This window comes from Lepidochelys kempii, chromosome 1 (assembly GCF_965140265.1).
Source record: "Lepidochelys kempii isolate rLepKem1 chromosome 1, rLepKem1.hap2, whole genome shotgun sequence".
NCBI classification, from domain to species: Eukaryota; Metazoa; Chordata; order Testudines; family Cheloniidae; genus Lepidochelys; species Lepidochelys kempii.
In genome coordinates, this window is record NC_133256.1 from 229921170 (window position 1) to 229945072 (window position 23903).

The following is a 23903-nucleotide window of genomic DNA, read 5'->3' on the forward strand; positions in this document are numbered from 1 at the left end:
GGGGAGCAAATGCAAGCAAGAAACTACAGCCCTGCAGTCAACTATGCACCGACCTGGTTCCCCCCTCCCCACTCCCGAAGGGCTCCTGGCCCTGAAGCCTGGCAGCCCTGGGTGAACCTCCTCACAGCGCCTGGGGAACACACACACCTTGTTGCATTTCGGCTGTCTGTGTCTCCTTGCCCGCCCCCCGACGCTGCCGCGCTCTGATTGGCGGGGGCGCCCGCGCGAGCCCCTCCTCCCGGGCGCTCAATGCGAAGCCGCCTTTGCAAAAAGTTCAGTGGGGGAGAGAAACTGTGAGCGCTTGAGGGCAGCGGCGGCTGCCGAGCCTAGGAGGGGGAGGTGGAGGCAGAGGCAGGAAAGAGAACCGAAGAGGGGCTGAGGGAGGAAGCAGAGAAAGGGGGGGGGGAGCAGGGAGGACGAGGGGAGAAAGTGAAGGGAGGAGGGATCCAGGAGGACACTCCCCCCCATCCCGCAGCGAGGGAGAAGGAAATGAGCAGAGGACGGAGCAGTGCCGCAGCCCGGCGCAGATTTCCCGCAGCAGCGCGAGCTCCGCGGGCGGCGTGGTGAGAGGAGAAGGAAGCTGCTAGGGGAAGGCGGCGGCAGCGGCGGCGGCTCAGGATCCAGGCTCGCCCAGCAGCTGCGGGCGGCTCATGCCAGGCTGCGGCCACCGCTTCTCCCTTGGCGGCGGCGGCGGCGGCTGCTCCGGCTTGGCAGACAAGCGTCGGGCTTCGATCGCTGCCGGGCGGCCCCCCAGCCCCCGCGCCAGGCGGTTCGGCGAGCAGGGGAATGAACTGGCAATGAGCAAAAATGTCTGACAAAATGTCCAGTTTTCTGTACATCGGGGACATCGTGTCCCTCTACGCGGAAGGCTCAGTCAACGGCTTCATCAGCACCCTGGGGTAAGGAAAGGGCTGGGGTGTGCGTGGCTGCGGCTGCCCTCTCTGCGCAGCGCATGTAGTTGTTTTCTGGCAACACCCCCCACCCCCACGTACATGTCAGGCTGTGACATCTCGCTGCAGGACAGGGACCCGTGGAGAGAGCATTACACATTGCAGCACAGGAAACAGAGGGGAGAGGAATGTGCTGTCTAGCAGCAGCAACAGCTTCACAGCCTTCTGTAACGAGAGAGATAAAAGTAGGAAGTGATGTAAAAAACAAACAAAAACAAAACCAAACTTCTCCAAAAAGGCCTGGGGAAGTAGAGCACTTTAACAGCTTTGCTGGCAAGAGGCTGTTACACAGCGACACTTTCTTTTATTTATTCTCACACCAGCCCTTCCCTCCTCAGCTTGATTTACTAGCTAGAGCAGAAGCTGATTGTGTTAGGGAATAAGGTTAGCCCTCTCTGAAGTTCAAAATCAGTACATAGAAAGAAAAGAAAAAGTTTCCATGGATTTAAAAAAAAAACAAAAACAAGTTAGGCTTTTTTTTTTTTTTTTAAAGGAGCATATCCTTCTTGGGGCTGTTGTTACTGAGCCAAACCTGCTAATCTCATGCATTTGGCCAGTCTTGGGAGCATTCAGACTTCTGGAAGAAGTATGCCCTAGCAGCTGTTTGTCATCCTTTTAATAATTAAACCACCAGCACCTGAAATCCAACAATCTATTATATTTAAATACCTCAGGGCAGTGGAACTCTCCATCATAGAGCCTTCAGGATTCTAGAACCAAGAAGCATTTAGAACCTTCTAGGTTTTAGTCTGTATGAGTGAAATCCTGGACCCATTGAAATGGCAGAACTCCTGTGAACTTCAGTGGGGCCAGGATTTTATCATCTGCCGGTGCAAAACTTCATAGACCCAGGATTCCTCTTGACCCACCTCTGAGAGCGCCCTGAAGAAGTTGGTTAGATAACATGGTAGTAGAAAAGAATTGAAATAAAGTTTAAAACCTATGACTTTTTCTAACAACTTGAGTGTTCAGGTTCTGTTGTGAAATGGAAAAGAGTAATTTCTTATTAAAACCTTATGCTTAAAATATTAATGTAGGCATCACAAAATATGGAACTTGTCTAGGTTTTCTGATTATCTCTTAATAAGTAATGCCATTAACATTTGTATCAAGTTGGTGTACAAGGCCCTGATCCTGAAAACACTTATTCACTGCTTAATATTAGGCACTTGACTAGACCCATTAACTTCAGTGGAGCTATTCAGTTGCCTAGAGTTAAGCATGTGTTAGGGTTTGCAGGATGAAGACCGGAGGGCCTCACTTGTAAGTGCTCAGCACCATCCAACTTCTGTTGAATCCAGTTGAAATATTGTCGAATGACTACAGACTCGCGTCCCAAAATTTCTCCCTCCTGTAAGGAGTGCAGCATGGGGGCTCTTTAAGACTGTACTTAAAAAAACAAACAAAAAACCCAAACAATACATTTTGCAAGAACTTAGTTCACAGAGAAATCTAATTCTTTAAAACAAACACATTAGGAAAAGGGAATATGTTCATTATTTTTAACTGCAGCTACTAAACTTGTTCTACGCTACTTCGTACGTCATACTTTACAATTGTTAATAAAGGCATGCAAGGGTGAAAACTTTGAATTTCTTGCTCCCCTTTGTAACCAACTTGTTAAATTTTTCAGCTGCACTTGTCTAATTACATGTTTGTGTATCCATTTGGTGGTGGATTTGATTTGCCTAAAGTCGTTTCTGTTTTCAACATTGATCAGACATTTAATTCCCTGGGAATGATTTTTCCTGAATCTCTCTCTTTAAAAAATGACTTACTGAAGAAAAGCTACTTCAGTGAGTTGTCATTAACCTGAGTGTTTTGGATCATCCTTTCAGTTTTATTTTGAAAAATATCCAATATAGAAAAAATCTACTGATGATGCATATAAAATGACATTGATAATACATTATTATGAAACCAGCATTGTTACAGTGACATGTCAAAAGGCTTTGGTAGTCCCCACTGATGTCAGTGGGAGAGTCAAAGCAGTGCCAGTGATTTTTTTTTTTTTTTGGTAGCAAGTCCAAAGCAAATGTGTTCTTAATGATCTGTCATTAGAAATGTCTTATGGATTGTATGAACCACAATGATTCCAATGGCACATATTGGAAACAAAGCAGCTCCAAACCTAGGAGTTCCAGTGTGGGTTGTTTTTTAAACAGTGGCTATTAAACATCAAGCACTATATTCGGAACTAATAGTTAAGGCCTAATCTATACCAAGGGAAGATAACAAAATTCACTGTTAAGGCTGTGACTTCATCCTCTGCTAATTAACCCTGTTGTGCCTAAGTGTTGCAGAACATACGTAAGGTTGCTCATCTTCTGAGACTCCTACACCAGGAAACTTTGTGGTGAAGAAAGGATGGAGTGGAAGCTTTAATAATGAATTTTTGTGGTTTTTGTCTGTCACTTATTTGTTTAATGCTACTGGAAGGCAGTTGGTGTTCATTGTCTTTCATACCTTTCATCTTACTTCCTGTTAGCTCACTTCGTCTGCTTGCAAACATCTTTCCATGATGTATTCCTCCCTGTGTGCATTTTATGTCTTTCCTCTTCCACTTACAACTCTGGTATTCATTTCACATCTCTGTTTTGCTGACTCTTGGAATTTTAAATCCCATCTCAAAACTTCTCCTGTTTTCTGCACCTTCAAATAATTGGATAGCTCTTCCTGTTTTTGCAAGCTCTGTATTTCTTCTCAGAACCTCTTGTTGAATTGTTTGGGTCATAGTGCTAGGGCTGCAGGTTTGTCACAGTGGTAAAAATGTCACAGATAGGATGATTTTTCTGTTTGTGACTTTAATAAAGCAGTGTTTCCCAAATGGTGCCTTGCTAGGGGAGGTTTGCTGGAGGAGGGGGCCAGGTCAAATTTGACTGAGTGGCATTGGGATGTTGGGCAGACCTGGGAGTGTTGAAGTTATGATACCCTATAATATGTTCTGTGGCAGTGGTTGCAATTATTCCCTTTAGGTTGGTAGCAGCTATGTGGGGGTAGTTTCACCAGTAGTAGTTTCTGGGAAGAATTCTGCTAGGAAATCTGTCCCGCTGAAAGGGGAACAAGCTGTGGAGTGTGATTGTTCCTGAGTTCCTTTCCCTATTTATCCCCAGGTCTGTCTTCCATCATTCAGAGCAGCAGAGCCTCTTTCATATACAGGTGCTTCTTATGTGTCTGGAGAAAGTGGGGAGCAGGCAGTGGAATTGCTGCTCTCTTCACCTGACTGATTTGGGCCCTCATTTCCACATTTTGCTACCGTCCAGACTGCATAGCAAATGGTAGCCATGTAGCCCAGTATTTTGAGAGCCAGCAGGAGAGGGAGATAAATTACCTTGTCACCCAGTGTCTGGGTTATTATATAGTCCACCAGGTAGCCTAACACGGTTGCAGCAACTTTAAATCCAGCTCAAGTATACTGATCGTGAAGAAAAGACTTAGTTCTGTTTTATTTTAAGCTGCCAGAGGCTAACTGTTCCTTAAACAAAGCATGAGTGAGGCAGATCTATAAATAAGACGTAAACGTGCACAGTATCTCTTTAAGCAGGGAGGTCTGTCACGTAAACGGACATCGCTCCTTACAGAGTTGAATGAGCCAAGTAAGTTAGTGTGAGGAATGGAAGTTTTTAAGTGGATGCTTAATTCCACAGGTTTTTCTAAGGGGGGTGTTTTTTTTTTTTTGGGCTGACCCCCCCTCTTTTTTTTTTTTTTTTCACTTTCCACACTCAAAGTTTCCCAGAGGAAATAGAATTTAAAATATATATATATATATAACTCCAACGATGAGCAATTAAGATCAAGTTTGCGGTCAGTTTAGTGCCTGGTACATCCTAGAGCCAAGAAAAGTGTATCCTGCACTTGTGGTGCGGATGGAGCTGATAAGCTAATGATCATGTAGGAACTCGGGCACTTAGATGCAAATGATGGGTACGGTCTAAGAACCTAAATTAGACAGCTAGCTGTTTCTCCCCTCATGATTTTATTGTTACTTTAAAAATAAAAAAGAAGCCCTCATGTTCATAAACAAGAAGATCACATTGCAATGTAGTGAAGCTGGCCATGAACCAGAATTTCCATTCCATGAGAACACCTAGCATTTTGATGGTATTTTTTCATTCCAAACCAGAACAAAAGGCTGAAATTTCCCACAAAATGAAAATTCTGAGCCATTTCAATTTGGGACCATCAAAATGCTTTGTTTCAATAATATTTCAATTCATTTTGTTTCCATTTTTATTTTATGTTATACATATAGGTATAAGTGTACTATTGCAATTAATATTTCAATATAATATAAAAGTGGAAATGAAATGAATTGAACCAAAAGTTTTGAGTTTGTCAAAGTGAAATGTTTTGACTTTTCCCTCTGAAATTTTTTGTTTAAATTGATACAGTCCTGTGACACACTTTGATTCTGATGAAACTGTGTTTTTCGACAGGAAACTGTTCCATCGACATTTTTGTCAACAGCTCTACAATTTAGATGAAAAAATCAGGGAATGTTTTCCTTTTTGTTGTTGTTTGTATTTCAGTGCTGCTTTGTAGCTTCTACAAAGATTGTGGCCCCCTTGTGCTAGGCACTGTATGGACACATAATAAGAGACGGTCCCTGTCCTGAAGAGCTTATAATGCAAGTAGCTAAGACCCACAAAGGGTGGGAGAAAAGAAGTATTGTTATTACTGTCTATAGTTTTGGAAAGAGAGAATGGAGGCACAGAGAGACTGAGGTCCGGATCCTCAAAGGGATTGATTTAAATGGGTATTAGATGCTGATCACACAGGAAGTCTTTGATGGAGCTGGGAAATGAGCCCATGTCTCCTAGGTCCTAGTCCGGTGCCTTAACCATGAGACAAGTCTTCCATGTTTTAAGAATAAAATTGGAATAGTATATTATGAAAATTTTTATGAATGGAGAATTAAATTTCTGTAGTCTTCTGGTGCCATGAGAAGAAAAAGTGTGTGTGTGTGTGTGCGTGCGAGGGTGGGGGCAGGCTGATGCTGATGTGGCTCGGGATTGGGGGGAGGGGGGAATTAGTGCCAGCTCCCAGCCTGCTGGTTGGGAGGTTTGGCTGATCGATCCATTAGTCAGAAATCCAATGGGTACATGCCTGTCTGGCCTCAGTAATGCTGCTCTGTGCAACTGTAGATGGAGACCTCACGGAACATCGTTATGGAGTGCACTGCCTAAAATGCAGCTCTTGGTGGGGAGGGACAGGTAGAAGAGCCCTAAAGAAGAGCAAAAATGGTGTAGCATTTCAGTATATGCATATTTTTTCCTTTAGTTTGCTGTTCTGTGTTGTCTTTACCTGCTTCTGTTAGCTCCTTGGGACAGGTACCATACCTTTCTACATCTTTCATGAAGTCCCTAGCACAATTTCAGCCTAGGCTTTGTAAGACCCACATTGAGCATGATGTGGCTTTATTGAACCCAAGCTTTGTGCATAGACTGTATTTGTTGGATTCTGGAGCGAAAAGGTCACGTAGAAAACTGAGTGTTAGTGGAACAGTGCTAGCTTGAGTACTACAAAGACCATGCGAATTAAAATTAGTAGTGCTGGTGGCCTGAGAGGAGTTATGGTATGAAAGTCACAGTGACCAAGGGTGCTTAACAGTCATTGATGTAGCATACATACTATTCCCATTCCCTCCCAATCCTACTGCCTGAAAATGTGAGTGAGTGGTGAGGCACGTGGTGCACTGGCTCCTGTATTAATGAAGTTTTATTCTGCTTTTATGAACAAGAGAAATGTTAATACTTAGAATGAGTGACAAATTAGTATCAGGTGCAAGTCTGGTAGTTAGTGATTTCAAGCTGTCTAGAGTGGCTCACAAGCATGAGTGCCAACCTCACGGAAAAGTGGGTCAGGTAATATCTTTTGTTGGACCAGCTTCTGTTGGTGTGAGACAAACTTTCGCACTTACACAGAGCTCTTCTTCAGGTCTGGGAACCTAACTCAGACTGTCAAGAAACAGGATCCAGATTGGTTGTGTGTTCTGTTCTTAGATTTCACCAACTAAGCGGCAAGTGAACTCCCTCAGGCACTATAACAGCCTTAACATGGAGTCAGTCAGTCCTCTTGGGCACGATTCTGTCTCGCCACCCAGGCAAGCCTGCCTTTGTGATAGATGGTCCCTTACACCAGAAAATCACAGCAATATTTAGATTACTCCCAGTTCCAAAGGACCAGTCACTTATCCCAAGTCAGTTGCACTTCAGATCTCAAACCAAAAACAATGTTTGTAGCCAATCATATAATACTAAACTAAAGATTTATTAACTAAGGTCAGGTCTACACTATAAACTTACATCGGTATTACTCTGTTGCTCAGGGGTGTGAAAAACCTACACTCCTGAGCGATGCATTTATGCCGACCAAACTCCCGGGGTAGACCGCACTATCTCCAGAGGAGAGCGTCTTCCATCGATATAGCTATCACCTCTTTTGGAGATTAACTACACCAACGGCAGAAGCTCTCCTGTTGGCATAGCAGCATCTTCACTGAACCGCTACACAGTAGACCTGCCCTAAGAAAAAGAAATAAGACTTATTTACAAGGTGAAAGCAGGTAAACATACGCACAAAAATGAGATAGTCTTAGGTTCCAAAAGATGACAATAGCTGCTGTAATATGCAAGGTCTGCATGTCTTTTAGGGCTAAGCCAAGCAGCTTGTGGTTCCCTTGCTCATACTTAGAAATGTTGCCTTCTCCGAATTCCAAGCAGCAAAGTGATAACAATTTATCCTTAATAGATATTTTAATTCTCTTCCCCTAGCGTTCAAGCTGTGATGGGACGCGGGCCTTTGCAAATATCCTCTTCATGGATGTGGGGGAAGCAGTCAGCAAAGTCTTGTTCACTGATGTTCCACAGTGGTTTGACTGGTAGGCCTTTTGCTGGGAAGGAGACACCACTTGTGATAAACTAGTATTTCACACTTGGTCAGGCTTCTTGGTTTACAGTCTTAGCAAACATTTTTGATAGTTACAGAGCAAACACTTACATGTTACCTTATAACATCGGATACAGATATTACAAGTAAGAGTAATACATGTAGCATCCTACAAGTATTTCTTAAAGTCTAAACACATTCTTATAACTCTAATACCTATTTTAACAATACCAAGACACAGGTGAGCCAGATTGGTCTCCAGCAATGATTTTTTCAGTGTTCAGTGGGGGCTTGGCATAAGCTGGCACCTTGTCTGCCAGTGTCACAAGTGGTATAAATACTCAGAATTGCACCCATAATTTATTTTGCAGGCACAGTTTTATCAAGGCAAACAGCAGCCCCCAAAAAGGAGAATGAGTCTCAACCCTGCTGAAAACATATGAGTCTGGGGTCAGAGGGTGTTTTATTCTCCAGGCCCTTTGAGTCACTGCCCTCCATGCTGATAATGCCAGTGGAGGTGCTGATTTCGAGGGTGCATTTTGTGATAAAGACACTTGTTTGCTAACAACTTTCTTCTCGCCAGGGCCAGCCTTACTGAAAATGGTGTCCTGGGTGAACTTGTATTTTTGGCACTCCCCCTCCCACCATCCCCCTGGCTTCTAATACCAACACTCCCCCTCCCCCCGGGTCACCTCTGGGCCATTATCTATACTTCATATGAAATGTCCACAGGAAAGTCATTTCAGTGTAGATGGGCATCTCCCATGGTCCATTGTGAGTTAAGTGTCCCTTGATGAGCCACTTACTTTGACTAATTTCAGAGTAACAGCCGTGTTAGTCTGTATTAGCAAAAAGAAAAGGAGTACTTGTGGCACCTTAGAGACTAACCAATTTATTTGAGCATAAGCTTTCGTGAGCTACAGCTCACTTCATCGGATGCATACTGTGGAAAGTATAGAAGATCTCCTTATACACACAAAGCATGAAAAAATACCTCCCCCCCACCCCACTCTCCTGCTGGTAATAGCTTATCTAAAGTGATCACTCTCCTTACAATGTGTATGATAATCAAGTTGGGCCATTTCCAGCACAAATCCAGGTTTTCTCCCCCCCTCCCCCCCCCCCCACACAAACCCACTCTCCTGCTGGTAATAGCTTATCTAAAGTGACCAGGCTCCTCACAATGTGCATGACAATCAAGGTGGGCCATTTCCAGCACAAATCCAGGGTTTAACAAGAACGTCTGGAGGGGGGGGTGTTAGCCGACGGCCAAGGATGTTTGGTGAGGTGCCAGCTATGCCTGTTTATACCATCCGTGACTTTAACCGCTAGGACGCACGGTCCCTTCGCGGCGGGCAGCCCGGGCTAGGCTGACGGATGCCCCAAGGTCCTAACCACCCGTGACTTTAACTGCTAGAGCTCAGAGCTCCTTCGCAGCGGGCAGTCAATACTGACTGACAGGTGCCCCAATGGCAGCACTAAGAGCCTCTCCACACCCGTGACTTTAACTGCTAGAGCTCAGAGCTCCTTCGCAGCGGGCAGCCAGGATTGACTGACAGGTGCCCCAAGAGTTTGCCCCGTGGAGGCGGCACAACTCAACGCTAGGCTCTTAGTACTCTCACCTAACGGCCAGGCTTTAGAGCCAAAACGGCTGAGGTTCTTTAATTGTGTTGGCTGCTTTACAGTAAACCAGAGAAAACAAGTCAGGCTTATGCACAAATGGTTACCAAAATTTATTAAGCTAGATTCTAATCATGTGGTTACAAAATGGCTAGTGCCTACTTATTTAAATGTAGAGATGTTACACACACAAACAAGTTACAAAACTGAAGCCACAATCCCAAAGAAAGAAAACAAAGTATAGAGCTCTATTTCAAAATATGTGTACACTAAAGATAGGAGATCAGGTGTGGGTGCTTCTTACCCTCCTTGCATCTCTCGATTCCAGCGGTGCCAAGCCAGGATCGGTCACTCAATTCCGCGGAAAGACGAATAAGGGACAAGGCGTAGGGACCCTCTTAGCTGCAGAAGCCTTGGGAGGCTGTCACTTATCTGACCAGCAGATAGATAGTGAAAAGCACTCAAAAATCATGGTGCTGTAGGTCCCCTACTTATACCTCTGTACTCCTTTATTCTCTTTCTCCTTTCTTATGCCAAATTGAGGCTGGTCTGTCTGGTTGACACCAGCTTTCGCAAGAGTAGTTTACCAAGGGAGAGAAACAATAAGTGTTGACTACTGGACATTTCTTTTATCAGGGTAAATATTTTCCCACCTAGGATGTTGGTGTGTGTGCATCACGCTATTTAGTAGGGGCTACGAGCCATGTCTGTCACAGGGCCTCTGCCTGCTGTGAGCTTAATCGTTGTATCTGTTCCCAGAGGCACATTGTAGCAGCACACCTGTGCTTTCACAGCTTCAAAGGCTGTGCTGGAATATATGTTAAGTGCCCTGTTCCGGCTTCCTCCTGTGTTTCCAGCAATGCTGGTCTGAGGGGGGGGCAGGGGGGCTGGCTGTCTGGCTACAGGGGGGTAGGAAAAAACAAGGGGAAATAGGTTACCTTGCATAATGACTTAGCCACTCCCAGTCTCTATTCAAGGTGTGTCTGTGCGGATTTGATCTTGTGCTTTTTCAGGGAGTTTCTTGAGCAAATGCTGTAGTTTCTTTTGGTAGCTCTCAGTGGGATCAGAGGGTAATGGCTTGTAGAAAGTGGTGTTGGAGAGCTGCAGCACAGCCTCTTGTTCATATTCCGACCTATTCATGATGACGACAACACAAGATCAAATCCGCACAGACACACCCCTGGAGCCCTGACCTGGGATATTCTATCTACTACCCAAGATCCATAAACCTGGAAATCCTGGGTGCCCCATCATCTCAGGCATTGGCACCCTGACAGCAGGATTGTCTGGCTATGTAGACTCCCTCCTCAGGCCCCACGCTACCAGCACTCCCAGCTACTTTCGAGACACCACTGACTTCCTGAGGAAACTACAATCCATCGGTGATCTTCCTGATAACACCATCCTGGCCACTATGGATGTAGAAGCCCTCTACACCAACATTCCACACAAAGATGGACTACAAGCCGTCAAGAACACTATCCCCGATAATGTCACGGCTAACCTGGTGGCTGAACTTTGTGACTTTGTCCTTACCCATAACTATTTTACATTTGGGGACAATGTATACCTTCAGATCAGCGGCACTGCTATGGGTACCCGCATGGCCCCACAGTAAGCCAACATTTTTATGGCTGACTTAGAACAACGCTTCCTCAGCTCTCGTCCCCTAACACCCCTACTCTACTTGTGCTATATTGATGACATCTTCATCATCTGGACCCATGGAAAAGAAGCCCTTGAGGAATTCCACCCTGATTTCAACAATTTCCATCCCACCATCAACCTCAGCCTGGTCTAGTCCACACAAGAGATCCACTTCCTGGACACTACAGTGCTAATAAACGATGGTCACATAAACACCACCCTATACCGGAAACCTACTGACCGCTATTCCTACCTACATGCCTCCAGCTTTCACCCTGACCACACCACATGATCCATCGTCTACAGCCAAGCTCTGCGATACAACCGCATTTGCTCCAACCCCTCAGACAGAGGCAAACACCTACAAGATCTCTATCAAGCATTCTTACAACTAGAATACCCACTTGCGGAAGTGAAGAAACAGATTGATAGAGCCAGAAGAGTTCCCAGAAGTCACCTACTACAGGACAGGCCTAACAAAGAAAATAACAGAACGTCACTAGCCGTTACCTTCAGCCCCCAACTAAAACCCCTCCAACGCATTATTAAGGATCTACAACCTATCCTGAAAGATGATCCAACACTCTCACACATCTTGGGAGACAGGCCAGTCCTTGCCTACAGACAGCCCCCCAACCTGAAGCAAATATTCACCAGCAACCGCATACCACACAACAGAAGCACCAACCCAGGAACCTATCCTTGCAACAAAGCCCATTGCCAGCTGTGCCCAAATATCTATTCAGGGGACACCATCACAGGGCCTAATAACATCAGCCACACTGTCAGAGGCTCGTTCACCTGCGCATCCACCAATGTGATATATGCCATCATGTGCCAGCAATGCCCCTCTGCCATGTACATTGGTCAAACTGGACAGTCTCTACGTAAAAGAATAAATGGACACAAATCAGATGTCAAGAATTATAGCATTCATAAACCAGTCGGAGAACGCTTCGATCTCTCTGATCACGCGATTGCAGACATGAAAGTTGCGATATTACAACAAAAAGACTTTGAATCCAGACTCCAGCGAGAAACTGTTGAATTGGAATTCATTTGCAAATTGGATACAATTAACTTAGGTTACCTTGCATAATGACTTAGCCACTCACAGTCTCTATTCAAGCCTATTTCCCCTTGTTTTTTCCTACCCCCCCCCCACCTCAGATGTTCTTGTTAAACCCTGGATTTGTGCTGGAAATGGCCCACCTTGATTGTCATGCACATTGTGAGGAGCCTGGTCACTTTAGATAAGCTATTACCAGCAGGAGAGTGGGGTGGGGGGAGGTATTTTTTCATGCTTTGTGTGTATAAGAAGATCTTCTACACTTTCCACAGTATGCATCTGATGAAGTGAGCTGTAGCTCACGAAAGCTTATGCTCAAATAAATTGGTTAGTCTCTAAGGTGCCACAAGTACTCCTTTTCTTTTTACTTTGACTAGTCCCTTCAAGATGTGCTGGTTAACTACCTTGTGGGCGTTACCCTAGGAGCAAACATTTGAAATACCGGTATAGAGCCAACACTCATAACTTCAGATACAAAAATGATACATGCAAATAGCATAAACATATTCAGCAAATCATAACCTTTTCATAGACACCTTACAGGCTGCATTTTGTACAAGATTTGTTGCAAATATGTAACAGTGTTTGCAACAATGATGTACATGGTCAGGTTTTAATCAGATAACAACACAACGAGTAACTGCTACAATAGCAAATTCCTAGGCCACTGTCAGCAGAAGTAAGGGTGGCATGTTATATGGTGTATTGCCACACTGACTTCTGTGTTGCTGCTGTGGCTTGTGGTGCCTGGCGCTTGGCCTGCGGTTCAAGCCAGGCTTTGCGCTGTCACATGGGGGCTGCATCTTGCCAGAGCCCATGGCCCTCCCACAGCCCTCTGGCCATTCCTGGCTCACCATGAGCATTTTGACAGAAAGTACTAAGCAGTAATAACAATAATATTACAAGTGTGTGTGTCAGAGCGAGCCTGTGTGTGTGTGTGTGTGTGTGTGTGAGAGAGACTGTGCGTTGGGGGATTGTGTGACATTGTGTGTGTTGGGGAGTGTGAGACTCTCTCTCTCACACACATGCACACAATCTGTGTTTGGGGACTGAGAGACCGAGTGTATGTGGGTGCGAGAGCCTGGGTGTGTTGGGGAAGTTTTTGAGACACAGGGAGTGCACTGTCGCTTTAAGTCCTCCATTCCCCCCCTGGCTTGGCCCGGCTCCCACACCCCACCCCTTACTCATGTGGAAGTTTTGCTCCTCCTGGCCTGGATGGTCCCCGCTGGAGACCGAGCAGTGCAGGGCTGCAGGCAGGGAGGGACTTGGCTCTGCTCCGGGCAGCGAGCGGTGGGCCGCACCGCCAGTGACCGGCTCCGGCTGCGCTGCTCTGGGATCCCTGGGGCTGGGGTGGAGCCGGAGCGAGTGAGGGAGGAGCCAGGGGGCAGGGGCAGGGACAAGTCTGACAGCCCAGTGTGGGGGAGGGGCTGGAGAAAAGAGGAGTCTGCACGCAGCCAGCCAGGGGAAGCCCGAGCCCCTTGTGGCGCCCGCTGGCTATGGCACCCTGGGCATGCACCCCATTTGCCCGGCCCTGCTTCTCACTGATATATTAAAGGTTCTAGAAATGTGCTGCTCTTTATGTCTTCCTACTGTAAAATGACTGGTCTGAATTCTGCTCTGATTGGTGGAGTTACTCTAAATTTACAACATGTAGCAGAACAGAATTTGGCCCATTAAGTATTATTTTTCAGCTACCTGGTACATTGCATTTCTGATAAGTAACTATTCCCACTTAAACACAGCCCATAATATATATTGTACTAGATATTTGTATTGATTTTACAGTAATCACAACACACACACAGATGTAAATGTATAAATAAAACTCAGTGGCTTCCATTCCCTGCAATACAATACATTAATCAAACCTTGGATCTATTTTAATGCTCCCACTTGAAGTAACAGCTATAGAACACCCTATTTTAATTTAGCCCTCCATAATGAATTTCTTTAAATGCCTATCTGAAATGTGAAGTATTAGTGGTGCCATCTTTAGTTAAACTGTAACAAAAAGCGTCACATAAAACTCTCTCTTATGAGAGCTGCACAGGTGGTAAACTCCAGAGCTGGATTGTCTGTATCAGAGGTTTTTGCTTGTTGGAGGCAGAGCATACACTTTTAATGTATGGGAGCAAAGTATAACACTGAATAATTTTTATCTGTGAGAGCACCCACTATGTGTGGATGCTTTCTAAATATTTAGGTAGTACTGTCCCTGCTCCGAGATGCTCACCACCTAAGGAAAGACAGACAAGTCTACAGACAGTAGGGGAAGGGGAGAAAAGGGCAATTGATTTATATAAAAGTTGATTTTAATAATTATAAGCAGAATGGAAACAGTGTGACTTAAATGAGAATAAGAAAAGGGTCTTGCCAGCGCTGATAATTCTCAATAAGGTTATAGGAGATAGGTGGCCATAATCAACCTCTCCTTAGTTTTAGGACTAAGGCCCAGATATTTAAAGGCATTTAGGTGTTGCTGTGTTCCACGTTGCAATGCCTAACTGATTTAAGAGCGGTTTCAGAGTAGCAGCTGTGTTAGTCTGTATTCGCAAAAAGAAAAGGAGTACTTGTGGCACCTTAGAGACTAACCAATTTATTTGAGCATGAGCTTTCATGAGCTACAGCTCACTTCATCGGATGCATTCAGTGGAAAATACAGTGGGGAGATTTATGTACATAGAGAATATGAAACAATGGGTGTTAAAATACATACTGTAACAAGAGTGATCACTTAAGGTGAGTTATTACCAGCAGGAGAGGGGGGTGGGAAAAAACCTTTTGTAGTGATGATCAAGGTGGGCCATTTCCAGCAGTTGACAAGAATGTCTGAGGAACAGTGGGGAGGTTTTGGGGGGGATAAACCTGGGGAAATAGTTTTACTTTGTGTAATGACCCATCCACTCCCAGTCTCTATTCAAGCCTAAGTTAATTGTATCCAATTTGCAAATTAATTCCAATTCATCAGTCTCTCGTTGGAGTCTGTTTTTGAAGTTTTTTTTGTTGAAGTATTGCCACTTTTAGGTTTGTAATTGAGTGACCAGAGAGATTGAAGTGTTCTCCAACTGGTTTTTGAATGTTATAATTCTTGACGTCTGATTTGTGTCCATTTATTCTTTTATCAAGAGACTGTCCAGTCTGACCAATGTACATGGCAGAGGAGCATTGCTGGCACATGATGGCATATATCACATTGATAGATGTGCAGGTGAACGAGCCTCTGATGGTGTGGCTGATGTGATTAGGCCCTATGATGGTGTCCCCTGAATAGATATGTGGGCACAGTTGGCAATGGGCTTTGTTGCAAGGTTAGGTTCCTGGGTTGGTGGTTCTGTTGTGTGGTGTGTGGTTGCTGGTGAGTATTTGCTTCAGGTTGGGGGGCTGACTCCCAAGATCTGTGAGAGTGATGGGTCTTCCTTCAGGATAGGTTGTAGATCCTTGATGATGCGTTGGAGAGGTTTTAGTTGGGGGCTGAAGGTGATGGCTAGTGGCGTTCTGTTATTTTCTTTGTTCGGCCTGTCCTGTAGTAGGTGACTTCTGGGTACTCTTCTGGCTCTGTCAGTCTGTTTCTTCACTTCAGCAGGTGGGTGTTTTCTAAAGGGATTTAGGCACTTAAGCACCTATATCCCATTGACAGTTAATGCCTAACTACTTTTAAAAATCAGTACACGCAGGGGGAAGAGATTTGTATAAAACACTTCTTACTCTCATAGATACTGTCTCTCCAGCAGGGCTGTTTACAGGTGCCAGCCTCATTAGGAGTCAAAGGTGATTGGATCCCAGGGAAGGATGGATTAATTACAAACCAAGTTCTGTTTCTCCGTGTGGGACTCACTACTAACTTTATCTAAGGATCCTTAAATGCATATAAAACCTTTTTTCAGTTTTCTTGTTGTCATATGGAAGTTTGTGTTTGTGTTATGAGAGAGCGGAGATTGACCCGCTGACCTGTAGTGTTAAAAGGATGAGTCTCGACATGTTGAGTTAGTCATTCTTATCACCAGAATCTGTTAGGCTTCTGTCCTCAGTTGATTTGTCGCAGATGGGGAGATATGTAAGACATTGAGCAGAAAGTTACATTTGCTTTGAAAAGGTAATTATTTCTTGCAGGAAAAAAAAACAGATGCACTGGTCTATATAAACATTATTTTTATTATTTGAATTGCCATAGAACCTAAGACCTTAGTCAAGGACCAGGAACACATTATGTTAGGTGACAGGTTTCAGAGTAACAGCCGTGTTAGTCTGTATTCGCAAAAAGAAAAGGAGTACTTGTGGCACCTTAGCGACTAACCAATTTATTTGAGCATGAGCTTTCGTGAGCTACAGCTCACTTCATCGGATGCATACCGTGGAAACTGCAGCAGACATTATATACACACACAGATCATGAAACAATACCTCCTCCCACCCCACTGTCCTGCTGGTAATAGCTTATCTAAAGTGATCATCAAGTTGGGCCATTTCCAGCACAAATCCAGGTTTTCTCACCCTCCACCCCCCCCCCCCCCACAAACTCACTCTCCTGCTGGTAATAGCTTATCTAAGGTGATCATCAAGTTGGGCCATTTCCAGCACAAATCCAGGTTTTCTCACCCTCCACCCCCCCACACACAAACTCACTCTCCTGCTGGTAATAGCTCATCCAAAGTGACCCCTCTCTTCACAATCTGCATGGTAATCAAGGTGGGCCATGTCCAGCACAAATCCAGGCTCTCTCACCCCGCCCCCCCATTTTTCCCGGGGACACACACACACAAACTCACTCTCCTGCTGGCAATAGCTCATCCAAACTGACCACTCTCCAAGTTTAAATCCAAGTTTAACCAGAACGTTTGGGAGGGGGGTAGGAAAAAACAAGGGGAAATAGGCTACCTTGCATAATGACTTAGCCACTCCCAGTCTCTATTTAAGCCTAAATTAATAGTATCCAATTTGCAAATGAATTCCAATTCAGCAGTTTCTTGCTGGAGTCTGGATTTGAAGTTTTTTTGTTTTAAGATAGCGACCTTCATGTCTGTGATTGCGTGACCAGAGAGATTGAAGTGTTCTCCGACTGGTTTATGAATGTTATAATTCTTGACATCTGATTTGTGTCCATTTATGTTAGGTGCTGTACAAAGACAAATAAAAAGACCATCCCTGCTCCCAAAGAGTGTACTGCCTGAGGGTATGTCTACACTACAAAATTAGGTCGAATTTATAGAAGTTGGTTTTTTAGAAATCGGTTTCATATATTCGAGTGTGTGTGTCCCCACAGAAAATGCTCTAAGTGCATTAAGTGAATTAACTCAGCTGAGCGCTTCCACAGTACCGAGGCTAGAGTCGACTTCCGGAGTGTTGCACTGTGGGTAGCTATCTCGCAGTCTCCGCTGCCCATTGGAATACTGGGTTGAGATCCCAATGCCTGATGGGGCTAAAAGACTGCCGTGGGTGGTTCTGGGTACATATCGTCAGGCCCCCATTCCCTCCCTCCCTCCGTGAAAGCAAGGGCAGACAATCGTTTCGTGTCTTTTTTTCCTGAGTTACTTTGTGCAGACGCCATACCACGGCAAGCATGGAGACCGCTCAGGTAACCGTCACCGTATGTCTCCTGGGTGCTGGCAGACGTGGTACTGCATTGCTAGTAGCAACCCATTGCCTTGTGGCAGCAGACGGTGCAATAGGACTGGTAGCCATCGTCGTCATGTCCGAGGTGCTCCTGGCCACTTCGGCCAGGAGCGCCTGGGCAGACATGGGCGCAGGGACTAAATTTGGAGTGACTTGATCAAGTCATTCTCTTTAGTCCTGCAGTCAGTCCTATTGAACCATCTTATGGTGAGCAGGCAGGCAATATGGATTGCTAGCAGTCGTATTGTACCATCTTCTGCCAGGCAGGCAAGAGATAAGGATGGCTAGCAGTCGTATTGTATCATCTTCTGCCGAGCAGCCCTGAGATGTGGATGGCATGCAGTCCTTCTGCACCTGCTGCTGCCAGCCAAAGATGTAAAAGATAGATGGAGTGTATCAAAACAAGAAATAGACCAGATTTGTTTTGTACTCATTTGCTCTCTCCCTCCCCCCCCCCCCCCCGTCTAGGGGACTAATTCCTCTAGGTCACACTGCAGTCACTCACAGGGAAGGTGCAGCGAGGTAAATCTAGCCATGTATCAATCAGAGGCCAGACTAACCTGCTTGTTCCAATAAGAACAATAACTTAGGTGCACCATTTCTTATTGGAACCCTCCGTGAAGTCCTGCTTGAAATACTCCTTGATGTAAAGCCACCCCCTTTGTTGACTTTAGCTCCCTGAAGCCAACCCTGTAAGCCGTGTCGTCAGTTGCCCCTCCCTCTGTCAGAGCAACGGCAGACAATTGTTCCGCGCCTTTTTTCTAGCGGACACCATACCAAGGCAAGCATGGAGGCCGCTCAGCTCACTTTGGCAATTAGGAGCACATTAAACACTACACGCATTATCCAGCAGTATATGCAGCACCAGAGCCTGGCAGAGCGATACCGGGCGAGTAGGCGACGTCAGCAAGCACTGGTGCAAGCACTGGTGGATCACAAGGGACGTTTCACCAACATCAACGTGGGATGGCCAGGAAAGGTACGTGAACTCTGGTCTGTTTCAAAAGCTGCAGGAAGGGACTTTATTCCCAGACCAGAAAATAACTGTTGGGGATGTTGAAATGCCTATATGTATCTTTGGGGACCCAGCCTACCCCTTAATGCCATGGCTCATGAAGCCGTACACAGGCAGCCTGGACAGTAGTTAGGAGCTGTTCAACTACAGGCTGAGCAAGTGCAGAATGGTGGTAGAATGTGCATTTGGACATTTAAAGGGTCGCTGGCGCAGTTTACTGACTCGCTTAGACCTCAGCGAAACCAATATTCCCACTGTTATTACTGCTTGCTGTGTGCTCCACAATATCTGTGAGAGTAAGGGGGAGACGTTTATGGCGGGGTGGGAGGTTGAGGCAAATCGCCTGGCTGCTGGTTACGCGCAGCCAGACACCAGCACAAAGAAGAAGAGCACAGGAGGGCGCGGTATGCATCAGAGAAGCTTTGAAAACCAGTTTCATGACTGGCCAGGCTACGGTGTGAAAGTTCTGTTTGTTTCTCCAGGATGAAACCCTCCGCCCCTTGTTTCACTGTACTTCCCTGTAAGCTAACCACCCTCCCCTCCTCCCTTCGATCACCACTTGCAGGGGCAATAAACTCATTGTTGCTTCACATTCATGCATTCTTTATTCATTCATCACACAAATAGGGGGATGACTACCAAGGTAGCCCGGGAGGGGTGGTGGAGGAGGGAAGGACAAGGCCACGCAGCACTTTAAGCACAGCACTTTAAAAGTTTACAACTTTAAAATTTATTGAATGCTAGCCTTCTTTTTTTTTGGGCAATCCTCTGTGGTGGAGTGGCTGGTTGGCCGGTGGCTCCCCCACTGCGTTCTTGGGCGTCTGGATGTGGAGGCTATGGAACTTGGGGAGGAGGGCGGTTGGTTACACAGGGGCTGTAGTGGCAGTCTGTGCTCCAGCTGCCTTTGCTGCAGCTCAGCCATACACTGGAGCAGACTGGTTTGGTCCTCCAGCAGCCTCAGGATTGAATCCTGCCTCCTCTCATCACGCTGCTGCCACATTTGAGCTTCAGCCCTGTCTTCAGCCCGCCACTTCTCTTCCTGGTCATTTTGTGCTTTCCTGCACTCTGACATTATTTGCCTCCATGCATTCGTCTGTGCTCTGTCAGTGTGGGAGGACAGCATGAGCTCAGAGAACATTTCATCACGAGTGCATTTTTTTTCTTTCTAATCTTCACTAGCCTCTGGGAAGGAGAAGATCCTGTGATCATTGAAACACATGCAGCTGGTGGAGGGAGAAAAAAGGGACAGCGGTATTTAAAAAGACTCATTTATAAAACAGTGGCTACAGTCTTTCAGGGTAAACCTTGCTGTTAACATTACATACATAGCACGTACTTTTGTTACAAGGTTGCATTTTGCCTCCCCCCACCGCGTGGCTACCCCCTCAACCCCCCCACCCCCTCGTGGCTAACAGCGGGGAACGTTTCTGTTTAGCCACAGGCAAACAGCCCAGCAGGAATGGGCTCCTCTGAGTGTCCCCTGAAGAAAAGCACTCTGTTTCAACCAGGTGACCATGAATTATATCTCACTCTCCTGAGGATAACACAGAGAGATAAAGAACGGAAGTTGTTTGAACGCCAGCAAACATACACTGCAATGCTTTGTTGTACAATGATTCCCGAGTACGTGTTACTGGCCTGGAGTGGTAAAGTGTCCTACCATGAAGGACGCAATAAGGCTGCCCTCCCCAGAAACCTTTTGCAAAGGCTTTGGGAGTACGTCCAGGAGAGCCGCGAATGCTAGGGCAAATTAATCCTTTCACATGCTTGCTTTTAAGCCATGTATAGTATTTTAAAAGGTACACTCACCGGAGGTCCCTTCTCCGCCTGGCGGGTCCAGGAGGCAGCCTTGGGTGGGTTCTGGTTCTAGGTCCAGGGTGAGAAACAGTTCCTGGCTGTCGGGAAAACTGGTTTCTCCTCTTGCTTGCTGTGAGCTATCTACAACCTCCTCCTCCTCCTCCTCATCTTCTTCGTCCCCAAAACCTGCTTCCGTGTTGCCTCCATCTCCATTGAAGGAGTCGAACAACACGGCTGGGGTAGTGGTTGCTGAACCCCCTAAAATGGCATGCAGCTCATCATCGAAGCGGCATGTTTGGGGCTCTGACCCGGAGTGGCCGTTTGCCCCTCTGGTTTTCTGGTAGGCTTGCCTCAATTCCTTAAGTTTCACGTGGCACTGCTTCGGATCCCTGTTATGGCCTCTGTCCTTCATGCCCTGGGAGATTTTGACAAATGTTTTAGCATTTTGAAAACTGGAATGGAGTTCTGATAGCACGGATTCCTCTCCCCATACAGCGATCAGATCCCGTACCTCCCGTTCGGTCCATGCTGGAGCTCTTTTGCGATTCTGGGACTCTATCATGGTCACCTCTGCTGATGAGCTCTGCATGGTCACCTGCAGCTTGCCATGCTGGCCAAACAGGAAATGAGATTCAAAAGTTCGCGGGCCTTTTCCTGTCTACCTGTCCAGTACATCTGAGTTGAGAGTGCTGTCCAGAGCGGTCACAATGGAGCACTCTGGGATAGCTCCCGGAGGCCAATACCGTTGAATTGTGTCCACAGTACCCCAAATTTGACCCGGAAGGCCGATTTAAGCGCTAATCCACTTGTCAGGGGTGGAGTACGGAAATCGATTTTAAGAGCCCTTTAAGTCGAAATAAAGAGCTTCATCGTGTGGACGAGTGCAGGTTTACATCGATTTAACGCTGCTAAATTTGACCTAAAGTCCTAGTGTAGACCAGGGCACAGAGGAATATGTTGGGGCACAGGGGGAAGGAAAGTGGAATGGCAGTTCATGATTTTTGCAGGGAGGGTAGTACATTTTAGTTATACATTTGTTCAGTTTTTGTTGTTTTATGTATAGATGTCCATTAAAAATAGATTGAGGAAAAAAAAGAGGAACAAAATTATGTTCTTTTATAATCAGTGGGTATGAAGGTTTAATCAGATTCCATCTAATTATTGGAGCTGGTAGCATTACCTATACCTAAGATTGCCTAGCACTTCCCATTAGGAATCCTGTTTTCAGTTTCCTGTAACTTTGCAAGTTTGACCATTTGGGCTGAAATATTTCATACCAGGTATTTTTCCTCAGGCTGATTTATTATTATTATTATTATTATTATTTTTTTTTTGGGTAAGTTTCAGTTAAAATGCTTCAGCCATTTCAGAGAATGACATTAGGGAAGAATACATTGTTTGTACAATTTTTTGTTCTCTTTAACATAGGCAACCATTTTGTTGGGAAGCTCTTTTGCTACCAGGCTTTGGATCAGAGTCTTGAAATTTTGGCTGAGGTGTTGTCCTAGTGTCAGGGATGGGCCTTTTGGAATCCCCATGAAAACCTGGCCAAGTTATAAGCCTCTGTTAGAATTTGGCCACTAAATTCACCAAAGATTCCGTCTGTGGTGAGTATGCGCCAGACACTCAAACTCCTATATGCTGACCAGACTGGACATTTTATCCCTGCAGAACAAATGAGCATACTCCATCCCGGGGCTACAGGGGTAGAGCCGGACTTTCCCTGCCATTGCTCCTCTCTGCAGCTGGGAGGGCCTGTGGTATCAGACATGGAACTGAGAAGAGAGATGGTCTTTCTTGTGCTTTGTGCTCCCCCAGATGGGGCCTGTAGGAAGAGAAGGTAGTCACACTGGAATGCTGTGTGGTGAGTGTGTGTGGGGGAAGGAGAAGGGGTTGCAAGAGTCAGAGGATGGGGGGGTGAGCAGAAAGGTAGGGTGACAGCTGGTATTTGAAGGTAGATAGTAGTGGGGTGGGGGGAGAGGAGGCAGAAGCCTCTGGTTGTGTGTGTGTGTGGGGGGGGGGGGCAGGGGTGTAATGAATAGGAACAGAGCAGCAGGGAGCCAATGGTTGGATAGGAACAGAGGAGAGAAGGGAAGGAACTGGGAGCTCTATATTGCTGCTGTCATAAATATAAAGGGAAGGGTAAACACCTTAAAATCCTTCCTGGCCAGAGGAAAAACCCTTTAACCTGTAAAGGGTTAAGAAGCTAGGATAACCTTGCTGGCACCTGACCAAAATGACCAATGAGGAGACAAGATACTTTCAAAAGCTGGGGCGAGGGAGAAACAAAGCATTTCTCTCTATCTGTGTGTTGTTTTTTGCCAGGAACAGAAAAAGAATGGAGTCTTAGAACTTAGTAAGTAATCTAGCTAGATATGCGTTAGATTCTGTTTTGTTTAAATGGCTGATAAAATAAGCTGTGCTGAATGGAATGGATATTCCTGTTTTTGTGTCTTTTGTAACTTAAGGTTTTGCCTAGAGGGATTCTCTATGTTTTGAATCTAATTACCCTGTAAGGTATTTACCAGCCTGATTTTACAAAGGTGATTTTTACTTTTTCTTCCATTAAAATTCTTCTTTTAAGAACCTGATTGCTTTTTCATTGTTCTTAAGATCCAAGGGTTTGGGTCTGTGTTCACCTATGCAAATTGGTGAGGATTTTTATCAAGACTTCCCCAGGAAAGGGGGTGTAGGGTTTGGGAGGATTTTGTGGGGGAAAGACGTTTCCAAGCAGGCTCTTTCCCTGTCATATATTTGTTAGACGCTTGGTGGTGGCAGCAATAAAGTCCAAGGGCAAAAGGTAAAATAGTTTGTACCTTGGGGAAGTTTTAACCTAAGCTGGTAAAAATAAGCTTAGGGGGTTTTTCATGCAGGTCCCCACATCTGTACCCTAGAGTTCAGAGTGGGAAAGGAACCTTGACAGCTCTGCTGTCAACACATAGCTATGAACCCACTGGCACACTGTATATCTCATCGCCTCTTGTGATTAGTCCACATAGAGGCTCTAAAGGTCCAGACCCTGGTGATGACCCAAACTGAGGGTTCAAGATGGTTCCATGTATTAGAATTTGTTTTTTTCAGGCTTTTTTGTATTCGGAAATTACACTAAAAACCCCCTACATTAAAAGAATGTTAAGGTTACAAAGTGAAGCTCTCAAAGGGTAGGAAATGCCACAGTTAAGGTAGCCCATGCAATCTTAATTTGCCCCCTTGTGCATATGCATTATGACACAATCTTTAATTCATGATCACAAAACCCCTACCGCATTGAATATGCAGGGTGGACAATGCGCTCGGAATGAATCAG

At 45.5% G+C, this 23903-nt stretch overlaps 1 protein-coding gene across 2 annotated transcripts in view; it reads left to right on the plus strand.

The window, feature by feature from the left end:
* Window positions 1-324: 324 nt before the first annotated feature.
* The window catches only part of ITPR2 (inositol 1,4,5-trisphosphate receptor type 2), a 356349-nt gene continuing 332770 nt past the window's right edge, over window positions 325-23903 (plus strand). For both annotated transcript variants that reach the window (XM_073317588.1, XM_073317596.1), the window contains exon 1: window positions 325-899. In XM_073317588.1, the coding sequence (XP_073173689.1) occupies window positions 808-899 (92 nt within the window). In that variant the 5' untranslated portion in view covers window positions 325-807. The remainder of the gene's footprint in view (window positions 900-23903) is intronic.